Source organism: Chanodichthys erythropterus, chromosome 7 (genome assembly GCF_024489055.1).
Source record: "Chanodichthys erythropterus isolate Z2021 chromosome 7, ASM2448905v1, whole genome shotgun sequence".
Taxonomy (NCBI): Eukaryota; Metazoa; Chordata; class Actinopteri; order Cypriniformes; family Xenocyprididae; genus Chanodichthys; species Chanodichthys erythropterus.
Window position 1 is genome coordinate 17,297,104 of NC_090227.1, and position 17,726 is coordinate 17,314,829.

Below are 17,726 nucleotides of genomic sequence, written 5' to 3' on the forward strand. Positions count from 1 at the left end.
TATTTTAGCAATTGAGAAAAACTAAAGGCATGCGCTGTTTAATGGCAATGTACACAACAACTTATTCCGTGGGGTAATGAAGCACAGTAATCCATTTATAAACTGAACATATTTCTGGCCAAAAGGTTCTTGAACTTTCTATATAGAGTCCTATTGATGTTACATCAGCCAGACAATTCTCCACATTTGACTTACTGAACATATTTCTGGCCAAAGAGTATTCGATATTGAACTTTTTAAATAGCCCCTCAATTATTTGTTCGAATTACAGTATGTACTTTTAGTAGTTTTTCTCATTACTGTAATTCCGTAAATTACTACAGACTATTGAAGCAAACTGCTCATTTTCATTTACCTTAAAGAACTGTTGTGTTCTAAAAATTTAAATAAATCATGTGAAAGAATGTCACTCTTTTCTTTGAAGAAAATATTACTTTGTATGAAGTCAATGAAATTGTTCAAACTGTAAAGATAAAAAGTTTGTATTTTCTGTGTCGGAGTTTGATGCTAGTGTTTTTACTCTCAGTGTGTTCTGAGTGACAGTGTGTGTTATCACAGTGAGGGTTGTGCATAGTGTTTTGAGCCATGTGTTAACTGTTTAGCTCAGGTGACTGTTGGTAGTGCAGACTGTAGTTAGAGTTTTGCACATGTAGCTCCAGTTGTGCTCACTGTCGTTTAGCAATCGAAAAAAATTGTAATGGTATGGCCACAACATACGGATATTCTGCTAAATGTGTTTAGAGTTTTGAAAATGTGACTACAGATTGGACAAAAGTATGTTAGCAATTGAAAAAAAACTGTAATACAGAGGAAGAGTTTTATAAGTGTCTTACTGGGCTGATTAACCAAGCTCTCCATAACACAAGCCTTACAATTTAATAAAGCAAAGAATATTATACAGACTCTCCATATGTAATAGATGATTTGTTAATTGCATTTGATAGATTACACTTTCAATAATATTTTTTTAATTGATTTGTTTTGGCTATATGTTTTGACTGAATTTTCGTTGCATTTACACTGTTTTAGTGTTTTGACCAGCAGATGTCACCAGCGTGTGGCGTTTCGAGAGCTTCGAAACCAGTGAATCAATTGATTCAAAGGGTGCTTCTCAATATCCCTCCTCGTCTCCTCGCTCCTCCGTCCTCCATCCTATGACCCGGAAAACAATCGAGCTCAGCCATCTTGAAGGACATCTCAATTCTCTAATTGCACCGCGAGGAGGCGAGGAACGAGGAGTGAGGAGGCTTTCTGAGGAGTCATGAGCGAGGATACACAGGTCAGGTGCATCCTTTGCGGAAGTCTTTCTCCTCGAGTAACCTGACGCACGCATAAATTCTCCTCCCCCTTCTTATCTGTCACAATAATTTAAATGTATGTTTTACTTTTACAGATTAAATAAACTTTATATCTCATATAATTCAAGTAGGCATCTTGCTTTATTAATATTTATTATATATTTTTTTAAATAACCAATTTAACAACATGTGGGTAGATCCCTGATGCGCAGCTGATGACGCTTTGAAGTGACGCTAAAGGGAGCGAAGATTTATCATTTCACTTGATTGAATTCCTCCGTCCTCTCGTCTTTTCCTTGCGTCCTCCCCTGGCATCCTGGAGGGGTGGAGCTAAGACGCGAGGAAAGGAAGCAAAGAAAGGAAACGAGGATGCACAAATAAGAATTGAGAAGCACACTAATGCTGCGTTCCAATTCGCCTACTTATACTACGCCCTAAAAGTATGTACTCTTTCTGTGAACAAAAAGTACTTACTTTTGAGTGTGTAGTAAAAGAGTAGACAAGCTTTGGGACATACTAACACGTCATACAATCGCGTCTTTTCTCTCTGTCGCATCCTGTCACCGTAAACTGGCCTGTCAATCATCTTACTTCCTCCACATTTCATTTAGCTAATTTCCTACCGTATCGGAGTGAAATGCAGCACGTTGATCTGCAGTCGCGGGTCTTTCATGTGGAGAACTCTCCTCATATTAATGCATAATGATGCATTTAAAAGTTAATGGCCATTATCGGATCTTCATAAAAGTCCACATTGGTATTTGCAGATGAAAAATAACACGGGTAACATTACATATATATTTTCTATCAGGTTAAACTGATTATTAGTCACTCAAATCCCTCAGCGTCGATTGCATATATCCGCCATGTTTTGTATTTTTTTAACACTTTTTACTCGTGTTTGTAGTTCTGAACTGAATCCTCGTCCAATGCGCAATGGGTTGTGGGCAATATTAGCCTCTATAGTGTGCACGGATCCACACTTCGAAAATCTACCGGAAATAGTAGACCATCCGGGGACTTTTGCCATACTCTTTTCAACATACTATGCTTTGGGACACACTTATTTTAATCTCACATACTATTTAGGGTGGATAGTATGGACATTGGAACGCAGGGAAAGTTTCGAAAAGCTTCCTTTCTCCCATCGATTCGTTTTTGAGCTTTGGTGACGCAGAGCATGATGCGCAGAGGATCTGGCTTTCTATTCGACAATGCCGCTGACCGTCTCTGCGTAACCATGGTCCGATCCCAATCATTGGTTCACTTTATATGGGGTTGTACTGTGATCTCTCCAATTGGTCAAATACGGACCCTCGTGTTTAGCGTAAACCAATCCAAATTCACAGTTGTGTTTCATTTGCTTTGAGTTTTTTTTAGACTGTCGAGCAGTAGCTGGTATCCATTGCATGTTGTATGTGTAAATAATTCACATTTGTTAAATCATCTGTTTGTTAATTTTTATAATCTTAGGAATATGCCGGAAAACGGTCACCAAAATCTTGCTATGGTCACCTGCACTGCACCAGTGAACATTGCGGTCATTAAATACTGTAAGTGTGCATGTCTTTCAAACGTAATTGTAAATATTCAATTGTGATTATTATAAGATGTTGTAAAGTTTTTTTAATCTTTACAGTGTTCATTTTATTTTCAAGACAACTAGGAATGAATATAGTGGTGTGTCTAAAATAAACGATAATTTGCAAGAAGAGCAGATTTCGCTTCTGAGTTTCTCAGTGAGTCCACTGTCTTTTTGTACTTTGTATTAGGATGTCTGTCAAAGTCACATGTACATAGACCAACAATTTAAACATTGCTGAGAGGGCTGCTTGATTATGACAAAAATCATAATCAAGATTATTTTTGGTTTATATTGAAATCACGATTTTTTTATCACTATTATTGGTGGGCAATATGACCAAGTCTTATTTCACGATATGAGTAATTTTACATATTTTCATATTTGTGAACGGGTATATACACAGTGGCAGCAAAGAGCTCACGAAAATAAACAGGAAAATAACAGAATAAATAATGCAAACATCTAAATATAAGACAAGTTCCAGTTTTTGCTGTAAAGAAGCTGTAGCAAGATCATAGTGTCCTTATTCAGCTCAATTCAGTTCAGTGATTGTTCAGTGGTAATTCAGTTCAGTTCAATAACTGTGAAGATCATTTATTATGAACCAAGTCCAATTTAGCTATAAGCAGCTCAACTGAAAACAATAGTGTCAGTGCAGTTTATTAAGTAACATTGCTGGATATTAAGTATCCCGAACTAAGCAAACCAAAGGGGACAGTGGCGAGGAACCCAAAAATCTTCAAAGCTCCAGCTGATTAGAGGGCATTGAGCAAAAATTAAGAAAAATAAATTTTAGTGAAGAGAAAAATTTATACCTAATATAATACAGTGACAGTTGCACATTTGTAAATGTGAATTAAGTGACCAAATACTTCTTGGGGAAATGGTATCTTCTGTAAATATTTATAATATTGAATATGTTCTACTCAGAGTTTTGTTGAGTCATTATTTATTGCCATTGAATCAGGGGGGAAACGCGATGAAGATCTCATTCTGCCAATCAATTCATCCCTCAGTGTGACATTGCATCAGGAGCAGGTGACTGATAGTCCTCATGTTATTAGTCCTGTCAACATCTGTTGCTGTACCACAGTGCATTTTTAGAGCTCCAGATTATTAGCTGAAACAGCGATGTTGCCATTATATACTATAATTCTTTCTCAGCTCAAAACAATGACAACAATTGCATGCAGCAGAAGTTTCCAGCAAGACCGCATCTGGTTGAATGGCAAGGAGGAGGATATCAGCTGCCCCAGGTTGCAGTCATGTCTGCAGGAAAGTATGTCCCCAACTTTCAGAACATTAACATTATTAAGCACTGATTGACAGAAGCTGTCATTGTGACATTAAACTAATTTTAATTCACTAGTTCGAAGGTTAGCTCGCAAGAGACGGAATACTGGCGATCCAACTTCTGATGTCAGCATAGTGTCCAACAAGGTCCATATCTGCTCTGTGAATAATTTCCCCACTGCTGCAGGACTGGCATCCTCTGCAGCAGGCTATGCCTGTCTAGGTAAGTAAAAAAGAAATTACATAAAATGTATGATATTCTGTGCTCCTGATGTAAAAACTTATTTGTTTTAGTGTACACACTGTCACAGTTGTTCGGTGTGGAGGGTGAGCTGTCTGCAGTGGCACGACATGGCTCTGGCAGTGCATGCAGGAGTTTGTATGGTGGCTTTGTCCAGTGGAAGATGGGGGAATCGTCAGATGGGAAAGACAGTATCGCTGAACAAGTGGAATCTGAGTCGTACTGGCCAGAGCTCAGAGTATTGATCCTAGTGGTGAGTGTGTGGATTTAACCGTTAGAATGGCAGCAGCATACATATAATGTGGATAAAAGGTTATTTCTTTAATTAGTTGTATTCTGATACACATGGTCAATTGAATCTGGCACTTAAAACACAGGATTCCTTTCAAATAGTTAGACAGCGCACAACCGAATGGAACATGGTTTTGAGAGAGGTTCTTTATATTATATTAAAAAACCCACTATCCACAGTAAATACACAATCAAAACAACTGGGATGAATATAGTGGTGTGCCTAAGACAATTATGAGAATTTGCAGGAAGAACTGAAATTTCGCTTCTGAGGTGGTCAGTGAGTCCACTGTCTTTTTGTACTTTTTTTGTAATAGGATATGTCAAAGTCACATGACCATACTATAGACCAACAATTTAAACATTGCTGATAGGGCTGCTTGATTATGACAAATCATAATCAAGATTATTTTTGGTCAATATTGAAATCACATTATTATTGCTGGGCATTGTGATCAAAGTCTTATTTCACAATATGAGTAATTTTTAAATATCAGTGAAATTTCAAAATTATCGATACTTCATTAATAATAATAATAATAATAATAATAATGCATTTTATTTCTAATGCGCTTTTCTTAGACTCAAAGCGCTACATTCACAGATTAAAAATAACAACATTGACAATACAGTAAAACAAGACATAATCAATTACAATAAGCAGCTCTAAAAAGGTGAGTCTTTAAAGGAACACTCCACTTTTTTTGAAAATAGGCTAATTTTCCAACTCCCCTAGAGTTAAACAGTTGAGTTTTACCGTTTTCGAATCCATTCAGCCGATCTCCGGTTCTGGCGGTACCACTTTTAGCATAGCTTAGCATAGTTCATTGAATCTGATTAGACCATTAGCATTGCGCTTAAAAATGACCAAAGAGTTTTGATATTTTTCCTATTTAAAACTTGACTCTTCTGTAGTTACATCGTGTACTAAGACCAGCGGAAAATGAAAAGTTGTGATTTTCTAGGCTGATATGGCTAGGAACTATACTCTCATTCAGGCGTAATAATCAAGGAACTTTGCTGCCGTTCCATGGCTGCAGCAGTGCAATGATATTACGCAGCGCCCGTGAGCCCCTGCTTGCACAGGGAACGTGCCTTGCAACCATGGAGACGTTTGTGAGAGACGCTGCGTAATATCATTGCGCCTGCTGCAGCCATGATACGGCAGCAAAGTTCCTTGATTATTACGCCTGAATGAGAGTATAGTTCCTCTTAAAACAGTCTAGTGTTGGAGAGTCTCTAATCACAGGTGGTAATGCGTTCCACAAACATGGAGCTGAAACAGAGAAAGCTCGACCACCCATAGACTTTAAATTATATACTGGCTGCTGAAGAATGCATGACCCAGAGGAGCGGAGAGAACGGCCTGGAGTGTAGGAGGCAACTAAACTGCAGAGATAATCAGGGGCAGTCCCATGAATCGCTTTATACGTTAAAATAAGTATTTTAAAATCAACTTGTGCTTGTATGGGAAGCCAATGCAAGTTATAAAGTAACAGGGAGATATGTTAACGAGCAGTTGTATAAGTCAATAGCCAGGTGGCTGAGTTCTGAATGTATTGTAATTTCTTGATGGACTTGTTCGGGAGACCGACATAAAGTGCATTGCAATAATCAAGCCGCGATGTAATAAAAGCATGAATAAGTCTTTCTGCATCTGGCAGCGATAAAGAATGTCAAAGTCTGGCGATATTTCTTAGATGGAAGAATGCAGTTTTTGATACCATTTTGATATGGGCATCAAACAATAGTTGTGGGTCAAAAATAACGCCAAGATTACGTACCTGAGCAGATGAGGTAGCAAAGTCATTGCCAATAATTAAATTGGAACAGTTAAATTTGCGCAAGGCCGTTGGAGTTCCGACGACCAGGACTTCTGTTTTTGTCTCATTGAGCTTAAGAAAATGATCATGCATCCAAGCTTTTATCTCGTCCAAGCAGGCCTTAAGAGTTGACTGCAAGGTTTGGATTAGGGTGCATGCTAACATAGATCTGTGTATCGTCAGCATAACAGTGAAACACTAACCCAAACTTGCGAATCATCAAACCCAGAGGCAGCATATAAATGCTAAACAGGATGGGGCCAAGTACAGACCCCTGTGGGACACCCTGCTGAACTAATGTTGGTTCGGATTGATTTTTCCCCAGATTCACAAACTGAAATCGATTACTAAGATAAAGATGTAAACCATTCCAGTGCAGTACCTGATATTCTGACCCATACACGCAACATTTCAAGAAGAACATCATGAGATACTGTGTCAAAAGCAGCAGAAATGTCCAATAAAAGTAAAATACTACAAACCCCCATATCAGCAGCAATGAGAAGATCATTTGTGACCCGGACAAGAGCAGTCTCAGTGCTATGACCTGATCTAAATCCAGACTGAAACGGTTCAAGGAGATTGTTAATAGACAGGTGTTGCTGCAACTGGCTAACAACAACTCGCTCAAGAACCTTAGCCAAAAAAGGTAGATGTGCAATAGGCCTGTAGTTAGACAGGTCCTCAACATCACAACCAGATTTTTTAGGAACTGGTGTGATGGCAGCCACTTTAAAGGCTGAAGGAACCTGACCGGTAGATAAAGAGTTATTAATGATTGCAGTAATGGAGGGACACAAGAATGTTACGCACTTTTTAAATAACTCAGTAGGGATAGGGTAAAGGGAGCATGTAGATGAATTCATAGACATGATTAATTTTAAAATATCATCAGTGCTGACAGTAACAAAATTATAAAAAATAGAAAATGAATTTGCAGGATGGGGCTCATTAGACAGCAGAGTGGAACCAATTTCCATGGAGCTATAAATATTTGGGACTTTCTCTGTAAAATATTTATGGAATTTGTTACACATCTCAACAGAAAAGCAAATATCTTGATTATGGGGTTTAAGAAGTTTGTTAATTGATTTAAACATCAATCTTGGATTTTCTGCACCATCATTAATCAAATGTGAATAATGAGCCTCTCTGGTGGATTTAAGAGCAAGATGATACTTAATTTGCTGCTCTTCGAACATCTATTTATGGACAGTAAGACCAGATTTTTTGTACAAGCGTTCAATTCAACTTCCCTCGGCTTTGAGAGCCCGCAATTCCTAATTCGCAATTAAAAACTAATACTAGGTTAACTAATGTAAGGAAAAGTCCTCAAAATAATTACACAAGACAAGTAAAATGTCAGCATTACAATGAGAACAAAGAAACTATAATTACATACAAAACAGACAAATAAATATAACAGAACGAAAATAAAAATTAAAGGATTAGTTTACCCAAAAATGAAAATTCTGTCATTAATTACCCTTATGTCGTCCCAAATCCTTAAGACTTCCAATCATCTTTGGAACTCAAATGAAGATCTTTGTGATGAAATCTGAGAGCTTTCTGTCCTTCCATAGATGGCCAATGCAATTGAAACTTTGATGCTTCAAAAAGTTCATAAAGAGATCGGAAAACTAATCCATATGAATTGAGTGGTTTAGCCCAAAGTTCCTAAAGAGACTTGATAACTTTTTATGATGAACAGTTTTAATTTACATTTTTACTCACTTATAAGCTTTGATCAGCAAACATATGTTGTGTGAGAACAAACCTCTTCTGGAAGCTCAAATGTGCTTTGTAATCAATTCATTCTCATGCGTTACGCAGCATGTTTGAGCTTTGAGGTTTGTTTTCACGCATCATTCAGTTTCGGACTAAACCACTCAATTCAAATGGATTAGGTTTCCAATCTCTTTATGAACTTTGTACTAAGTTTGAACTATGTACTAACACGGTGGTATTCAGATAAGTAATAGCCCACAAAAAAAAAGGAAATGTAAAATAACCAACATGACCAAATGTAAAATAACACTGCATATAACACTGCATAGTCTTACTGTATACATTAAATATAGAATATTCTTTATTAAAGCAAGTTCAGTTATTCTGTCAAGATCAGGGCCGTAGCTAGGGAATTCTGGACCACCTGAAAAAACATTGATGTGGGCCTGATGGTGGGTCTTTCACTCATATCCTATACGGCATGAGATATGGGCATGGAGGCCCACATCTGGTGCCATATAATCTAATAGAGATTTCATACTAAATAATGCAACAGACAAATAATTAAATGTAAATAATACATACATAACATATACATATACATAACTAGTTACTATTTATAGTGTAATGACTGAGACAAATCAGACACAGTTATTTGTTAGTTCACCAATAGTTTTAAGCTCACTCTGGGATTTGACTGTCCCCATCCCCCGAGAAGTTATCAGTTAAAAGTTTATTGCACCGAGAAATGTGCTGCCGTATGGAGAGCAGAGAAGAGACACACAAAACGTGCATCTCTCCTGCATTATCCAAACATAACACAGACTCTCTTGCATTAATGTACAGACAGACAGTTTTATAAATAAACATTAACAATCCCAGGAGATTAAATGTTATCCATTATTACCATTGCTGTATTACAATCATTGTATTCACGTATGTATGTGGTTTTATGATACATTTAAAGTAACTTCAATTATGCCATGTTTAGTGTCTATGGGTTCCCAGCGGGAAGATTTGAATGCTCGCGTGTGCGGTATGTCCATACCTGTGCAACACAAGTATTACAAGAATCTTTAATAGTTCTTCTTCAAAGCTCAGCCAGCCAATCTTGCTCAGTCATAAAAGCCCCAACAAGGGGGAGTGTTGTCACCCGGAAACACAACACCTTCATTGGCTGCATCAATTTTAAGAGGTTGGACTTTGACCAGAGGTTAAAAGCTAGAGAACAAGGCCACTCCCGCTCTTCTTCCTTGCTTCTGGACAACCGAACAGGTCTCCTTGCGGCCGGCCTCTGTAGGCCCGGCCTGCAAGGCTGGTAGGCCCCCGGCCTACAACACCCAGCCATGTGCTCATCACACAACAGACTGGCAACAACTTCAGACGATAACCTCAAGATTTATCCTCAACCTGCAGATCCGACACTCCTCAGCCTAAGGGCACATTGCAAGTATCGTACATTTTAATGCTAAACAGCGATTTTAGTATTGATTTGTAAGACTTACCTTGGTATTGCTAAAAAGAAACTGATGAGTCCTTTCCAGAGTGTCTTCGACTTTCCTATAGCTCTAGTAACAGTACCTCTTCTGGTTCAACTCTATCATTACTCATTCTGACCTACATATGTGTGTGACCTACATATGTGTGTATGTTATGTGTTATGTTATGTGTTATGTTGTGTGTTATGTTGTGTGTTATGTTGTGTGTTATGTTGTGTGTTATGTTGTGTGTTATGTTGTGTGTTATGTTGTGTGTTATGTTATGTGTTATGTTATGTGTTATGTGTTAGTTTAGTTATGTGTTAGTTTAGTTATGTGTTTGTTAGTTTAGTTATGTGTTTGTTAGTTTAGTTATGTGTTTGTTAGTTTAGTTATGTGTTTGTTAGTTTAGTTATGTGTTTGTTAGTTTAGTTATGTGTTTGGTGTTCTGGTGGAGAACGAAAGGCATATTTTTAAGCAATTGTTTGCAGATGGACCAGTAAGCAATCATTTGTTTTGATAATCTTTATTGACATCTTATACATGCACATACAAATTTCTGATAAAATCAGCAAAACTGGGGCTTGAATGCGCATTCCCTTGAACGGCAGGATGTTCCTCAATGCTATAATGCATATTTAAATTGTACGAAGAAGCTAACGTGAAATTATCTAAGAAATAATTTCATTTGCTAAACGAGCGTAAGACTTTTCTGACAACAGAATCGCAGATTAGCAGCACAAACAAATAAACTTCCCTGATCTTGGGCGAAGAAATCCCCACTTTCAGCGGTAAAGGCATAAGCCTTTTTCTGATGACGGAATTCCAGATTAAGCAGCATAAATTTACCTGTGTGACGAAGAAATCTCACTACAGAGTTTGTAATGGTGTTCTAGGCCTTTTTACTATTCATTACGTCACTGTATTCATATTAATGCGCTGGGCCGCACATATGAAACACACAACGAATTTGTGGTATAAATTCTAGCTTAGCTAACTAGCAATCACCAGCATGTCTGTGAGGTGATGTGTTGTTGTGATTTGTGAGTTATGCTTGTGTAGCGAAAATTAACTCAAAGGGGAAATATTAATAATTATTCATAATTCATTATGATTATTAATTATGATTTATTATGAATATGCAAATTAGTTAATCAGATTAACTGGACGTGGCTACATTAAACTTAACATTACAATCAGTTAACCTGTTCGTCCAGTGAACGCTCAGGGTTGATTGTTTATTAATTCTAAGAAATGTCAATTTCCAAGTTATGGAAAAATAATATTTCTTATTGTACTGTACTACTCAGAGCAGGTAGTCCGGATCTATCACTTAAGAGGCAATTCATTAGCAGACGGAGTCAGAACCAAACGTGTATTGTGCACAATCTTTATTAACTAACTCACAAACACATAACTAAACTAACAAACACATAACATAACATACACAAATGGTCACACACACACACACGCAAGTCAGAATGAGTAATGATAGAGTTGAGCCGGAAGAGATGCTGTTACTAGAGCTACATGAAATGTAAAAGGAAATCTGGAAAGGACTCATCAGTTTCTTTTAGCAATAGCAAAGGTAAAGTCTTTACAAATCAATACTAAATCGCTGTTTAGCATTAAAATGTACAATACTTGCAAGATGCCTTTAGGCTGAAGAGCGTCGGATCTGCAGGTTGAGGATAACTCTTGAAGTTATCATCTGAAGTTGTTGCCAGTCTGTTGGGTGATGAGCACATGGCTGGGTGTTGTAGGCCGGGGGCCTACCAGCCTTGCGGACGGGCCTAGAGAGGCCGGCCGCAAGGAGATTTGTTCGGTCGTCTAGAAGCAAGGAAGAAGAGAGGGAGTGGCACTGTTCGCTGGTTTTTAACCTCTGGTCAAAGTCACACCTCTCAGTTGTTGACCGGACCAATGAAGATGTTGTAATTCTGGGTGGCAACACCCCTCCTGTCAGGGCTTTTACGACCCAGAAAGATTAACAAGCTGAGTTCTTGAATCAGAACTATTAAATATTCTTTTAATACTGATGTGTAGCACAGGTATGGATGTACCGCATACACAAGCATTTAAATCTTCCCGCTACGAACGTATAGACACTAAACATGGCATGATTGAAGTTACCGTGCAGGTCATAACATTTAACAATCATCAAACATGTAAATACAATGAGTACAATACAACATCAGTAATAATGGATACCATTTCCTGAGAAGGATTCATTTATAGCACAGTCTGTCTATACATTAATGCCATAGAGTCTGTGTTTTGTGTGGAAAATGCAGGGAAGATGCAGATTTTCTGTGTCTCTACTCTGTTCTCCATGCGGCAACCACATTCCTCAGCGCAATAAACTTGTAACTGAAAGCTTCCCGGGGGATGGGGACAGACTCGAGTGAGCTTAAAACTATTGGTTAACTAACCAATAATTGTGTCTGATTTGCCTCCGTCATTCACTTGACCACACTGGAATTCTCAATGCGGACTTGCAGCACAGTTAGAATTCTGCTCTATTCTGATCGTGTTGCAGGCTAGCGTTGGTCTCATGGCAACGCATGACAACAGAGCGTGGAGAGCAGACACCTCTGAAAGTCCGATAACAGCACCCACATCACAGACTGTTTTGCAAACAACAAACCGCGTGTAGCCTAGCTCAAGGGAAATCCTACACGTATGCCCTACAAGTTAAAACCCTTTAGCTCGACTAAAAGCTGCTAGCACCCGGCTAGCACCTAGACACGTACGAGCGTGAAGCATTCAAGCCGAAGACTTTATAGACTTTGGGATCCCTTTCAGGAGGGATTCTGATTTGAACTGTTGATGGGAACACAAAGCGTTGTGAAGCTCGGAATCAAATGAATCAACTGAGTCACAAACGATTCACTGAACCGCCAATTGCGAGTCAGAACATTAAGCGTAGCGAAGACTTAAAGAGACATCTTTAATAAACCATTCACAAATGTTTTATTGAAGTTGTAATCAATTAAAAGTGATCAACGAATCACCTAATATCCTTAAACATGAGGTTTCTGTTAAGACATGATATTCCAGTAAACTGTAGAGCTTGTTAATGAAAACTGGACTATACCAGACAAACATGACAATACGTCTCTTCTCGTTGTCAAATGCATCATTTAAATTTGTTAAACACATTTCATATACAAATCAGGTATAGACATGGGTTCATGGAACTTAGAGATGAACCATACACATTTCAAATCATTTCAAACCCCCCGACACGCATCATGAAGCCTCGTTTACTGAAATCCATGGGCGTAGGTTTAGGGGGGGACGCTAGGTACTAGTCCCTATCAATATTTTGAGATGACAAATTTGTCCCCACCAATATTTAGCAAGCTCCTTTGAACTGCTATTTGGATCTTTGCACTGCTATTTGGATCGATTCTAACGGCCAGGACGACGACAGTACAAGAAACGCCGTAATTTGATTGGCGGCGGGGTATCTTACAGGCTACACGCACGGGCCGGGACTACTTTTGTGCTTGCACTAGCAGCGAGCGAGCGGGTGGTGTGTGTGTGTGTGTTCTGACATATATTGCATCGTGGGGACCCCCGATGTAATAAAAACCTGAGATCACCTACATTGTGGGGTCCAGCCAGCGGTCCCCACGAGGGAAATGAATTAATAAACATACTAAAAGATGTTTTTTTGAAAATGTAAAAATTCAGAATGTTTGTGATGGTTAGGTTTAGTGGTAGGGGTAGTGTAGGGGGATAGAATATACAGTTTGTACAGTATAAAAACCATTACGCCTATGGAGAGTCCCCACTAAGATAGCAATGCGTGTTTGTGTGTGTGTGTGTGTGTGTGTGTTCTTGTTTATATTACATCGTGGGGACCAAATGGCCCCACAATGTAATAAAAAGCTGAGATCACCTACGTTGTGGGGTCCAGCCAGCGGTCCCCACGAGGGAAATGGATTAATAAACATACTAAAAGATGTTTTTTTGAAAATGTAAAAATGCAGAATGTTTCCTGTGATGGTTAGGTTTAGGGATAGGGGTAGGGTAGGGGGATAGGTAGTACGGTTTGTACAGTATAAAAACCATTACGCCTATGGAGAGACCCCACTAAGATAGGTGCGCCTGTTTGAGTGTGTGTGCGCGCGCGCATGTTACCAGTAAGTTACCAGGGCTGTCTCTCTGCCACATACAAAGGCCAGAGTAAAAACATTTTAATATTGCGTTTTTTTGCCCCTTTTTGTACTTTGTAGATGCCACGGGACATAAGAAGCTTTTTCATAAAGCAGAGTCAGAGTGTAAGTAGGCAAAATAACTAGCTAGCCACACAAATAAACTAGCAGTAGTGACTGACCAGGCTTTCAAATGCAGATTCTACTGTGGAAAATAGTATTAACTGGTGATAGTATGTGTTACCCAGGATGATAGAATGCTACGTTAGCAAGTAACTGAATGTCAATTAGCCAACGGTGTTTTTTGTAAGTATAAATACGCTATTAACGTACATAGTAAATTATGTTTGTTTGTTAATAAACCGTATGGTTGTTCAGCATTTCACATCCCCAGGTATTAACGTGAGTGTATTGGAGGGTAAATAGTGTTTATAATAGAAAAAGGTTATTATATTTATTTATTTAGATTTTTGTCCCCACCAAAGCTGAGACCAAACCTACGCCCATGCTGAAATCACATGACTAGCAGCTTGACACACGCTCCGAATCACTGGTTCAAGACAAATGATTCACAGGAGTCCGAAGCTTCACAAGGCACGCCTCAAAGGCGCCCATCTCTGTATTTCTCCCTATTCCTCTATTTTATTTCCACTTCATTCTAATACTTCATTCACCTGACTATCCCTATGCAGCCAAGTTGAATTTAGTTAAATTTGAAAATTTTATTAAATCAATTACCTTTGCTTTTAGATTCCGAAATCTATAAGGAAATTCTAAGTTCATTTTTATTTCGACTTTATTCCTCCTCCTATGTGTCATTTTATTTCATTCTTCGTTTACTTAAGCATGAATATCTCCATTCGGCCAAGTTGGTTTTAATTAACACTCTGAGGTCTGACGGTATCGCCGGCGATACCACCGTGGTTTTTTTCTTATCAGTGTGAAAGAGACTCAAATTACTCCGTCAATGTTGCACATACAATTAAGAGTTATACACCATTTTAATCTGTGGAATATCTTCTTTCATTTGTGTACACTCAGAGTAAAAACAAAATGTTGTGCTTTTTGTAAAATAAAGAAAACTAACATGATGCGTGATCTCTCCTCTCCCTCTGAACGAACTCCAATCTGATAGTTCTCAGAAAATGAACTGTAACTTATGAATACTAATGACAAAAAAATTACACTTATGTCTAAAAAAACGTTAAGATATCAGGTTTTAAATCATGTAAGTCAAATCGAAAACAAACCTTCTGTGTTTATGTAATCTGTATGAAAAGAGAGCCATGTCAGAAGTCCGTGATTCAGCTCATTATCCGCTAATGCGGCCACGCCCACGGAGCGAGTGCTATTCAGACGCAAATTCAGTTAATACATGCATACATCGTGTCAATCGTGTATTTATTGTCTTGAAAAGTGTTTATTTGGATGTTAAAGCAATGGTTAGCGATCTCTAGAAGACATGCAGTTAGTTCCTGTTTCTTTTCTTCTATAGATTAATTTTAGATGAGTTTTTGTTTCTTTAGCGCCCTCCGGCTGCAGTATGAATTGGAAACTCCATTCATGGAATAGCCTCTTCTTCTTTTAGATGAATTTGTGGACTAAAAATGCACAGAGCGCCCTACGACTTCAAGGATGAATTGAAAACACCAGCGCTCATAGTAATGACAATGAATATTAAATTAATATAACTCCTCTGTATAGAAAATTGACATAAGCATATGAGAATCCAATATTTCTCCAAATGCACATGCTTTTAAACTAAAAGCCTATATTCAGACTCTTTGCATCACAGAAATACATTATATTTTAAAGTATAATATAAAACCATTACTTTATATTGTAATATTAAAATTAAAATTAAAATTAATATTAAAATTTTCTGTATGTTTCATATATCATAATGAGCTTGAGACATCACACAAGGTTTTTTTCACAGCCTACCTGACTGAAATGCCTCATTAATATGCAAGTCATTTCAGCTCATTACTATCCAATTCTTTTGTCTTCTCAGGTGAGATTGGCCCATTTTCAGTGGTGATTCACGCCTCCTCGCATACTGTGTTTCTTGGCAAAAAGTGTCTTACAAAAACTAAATCAATATATTGTTTTATATGAAGCATAAGAAGCATAATTTTTACATAATTTTGAAGCAAAAACTCTAGTTTACAACCTCCAATACCCAAAAGTCTTGTGAACACAGATTTATTATACTTTTTTTGCCCTTATTTCAGTGACTTAAGTTGTTAGTTTTTTCAATAACCACGCATAAATGTCATTCCTTCAAAAACACAAACATGTACATACATGTTCCTCACATATTATTGTAGCCTAGTTTGTGCTGTATACAGTGTAATGACACTTTTTCCATTAATATGTTTATGAACAACTGAAAAAAGCACAAATGTCAGGGCATGTCAAAACTTCTCCAGGCCCCAAATCAGCCTCAGACTCCAGAGGGTTAAACATAGCATTTAATTAAATCAACTTGAGTATTCACCTTCCCTTTAGGTTCCCTAAAGCTAAAAGGATCTTCTGTTTTTACCCTATTTTGTTTTTGTTATTTTACCATTACCATCTACCTTCTTTTTATAGGATTACAGTAGTTCTAGAAACTGTTGTTTCCTTAATGAGGCATAATGAGTTATAGGTTATTACTATCCTAATGCCTATCTCTTAGCTACCCCTCCTCACTCCTTAGCGCAGAGTACATTAAGTACGGCCGCCGTCCAGTGCACTTTTGGCTCCGGAAAGGACTAGAAACTCTTCCTGTGTTTCTTTTCCTTTGACCTCAAGGAATCTGGCGTTTCTCTGCTAGCCTAGAGATTAAGTCATTACTTGAACCAGTGACACCTGCTTAACCATATTTCCTAGCAAAACTAAATGGGTAAAAACCTCTTTCCTTTCCTTCCTTCCCTTTTCTCATTTCACCTTATTGTTCTTTTTTCTTCTACCAGTTTATTCAATTAATTTACCTTATGGTGAAAATTTCTGGAAGGGAACCATCAGTATTCTGAGTAATAGTTTAATGATGTGTACCAGCCCCGTCATCAGTCAACACAGCTTACAGCCGTCATCCAAGATAGTTAAACCCCTTTAGTCTCATACCGGCTTTCCCCCACTTCAGCCATTCACTCCCTACATGGCCCACATAGCTGTACGAACTTGCATTTGCCTGTGCCACCTCTGTCTCATGTCCCCAAAGCCCTGCCATCCAGGACCCCCTGGAGACCCAGCGGATCAATGTGATGGTTGCCCTTCAGCCAAAGCAGTCAACAACCTGCAACAGCAGAGCAAGGGACAGCGAGATCGGCAGCACCAGCGGACACTGGACACCTGGCCTGAGCCACAAAGAACGTCATCCTCTCCTTAGCCCATGCTCATACGGGCTTCCAACAGGAGGTAATTGAATAAACGCTGCAAATCACTGAGTTCCACAGAGAACCAAACCACTCAGCGTGAGAAGGCACAGGACAGAGGCAAGGACCATGACAGAGTAGAGCAACTGAGGGAGGTCACCACTCTTCAGGAAGCTCGGACAGTTGTTGAACTTTGCCATTTAAAGAACATAAGGAACTGTTCGAATTTAAAGAGACACTAAGGCTAAGGCCCTTGAAGGCCATCTGCATGCAGAACTGAAAGTCAAACACTGACTCCACAATTCAGCAGCGTGAGAGACAAACACATTGTGGTCCGAAAAGAACTGAAACAGTCCGAACAACTACAAATGGACCACACAAGGAACCTGCAACCTGATGGACTTCACAGCAGCAGCAGCAAAAGCTCCCCCAACCCTGCACAAAGGGGGGAGGGGCCTGAGCCTGTAGCT

The 17,726-nt window shown here is 38.5% G+C and overlaps 1 protein-coding gene across 6 annotated transcripts in view; it reads left to right on the forward strand.

Moving 5' to 3' along the window:
* The first annotated feature begins 1,114 nt into the window (after nucleotides 1–1,114).
* The window catches only part of mvda (mevalonate (diphospho) decarboxylase a), a 180,411-nt gene continuing 163,799 nt past the window's right edge, over nucleotides 1,115–17,726 (forward strand). For 2 of the 6 annotated variants that reach the window (XM_067389058.1, XM_067389061.1), the window contains exons 1-5: nucleotides 2,653–2,851; nucleotides 3,851–3,921; nucleotides 4,048–4,162; nucleotides 4,253–4,399; nucleotides 4,471–4,670. In XM_067389058.1, the coding sequence (XP_067245159.1) occupies nucleotides 2,776–2,851; nucleotides 3,851–3,921; nucleotides 4,048–4,162; nucleotides 4,253–4,399; nucleotides 4,471–4,670 (609 nt within the window). In that variant the 5' untranslated portion in view covers nucleotides 2,653–2,775. Of the gene's footprint in view, nucleotides 1,280–2,317; nucleotides 2,542–2,652; nucleotides 2,852–2,937; nucleotides 3,038–3,850; nucleotides 3,922–4,047; nucleotides 4,163–4,252; nucleotides 4,400–4,470; nucleotides 4,671–17,726 lie in introns of those variants that run through there. The other 4 variants (XM_067389059.1, XM_067389060.1, XM_067389062.1 and 1 more) reach the window with 4 other exon arrangements.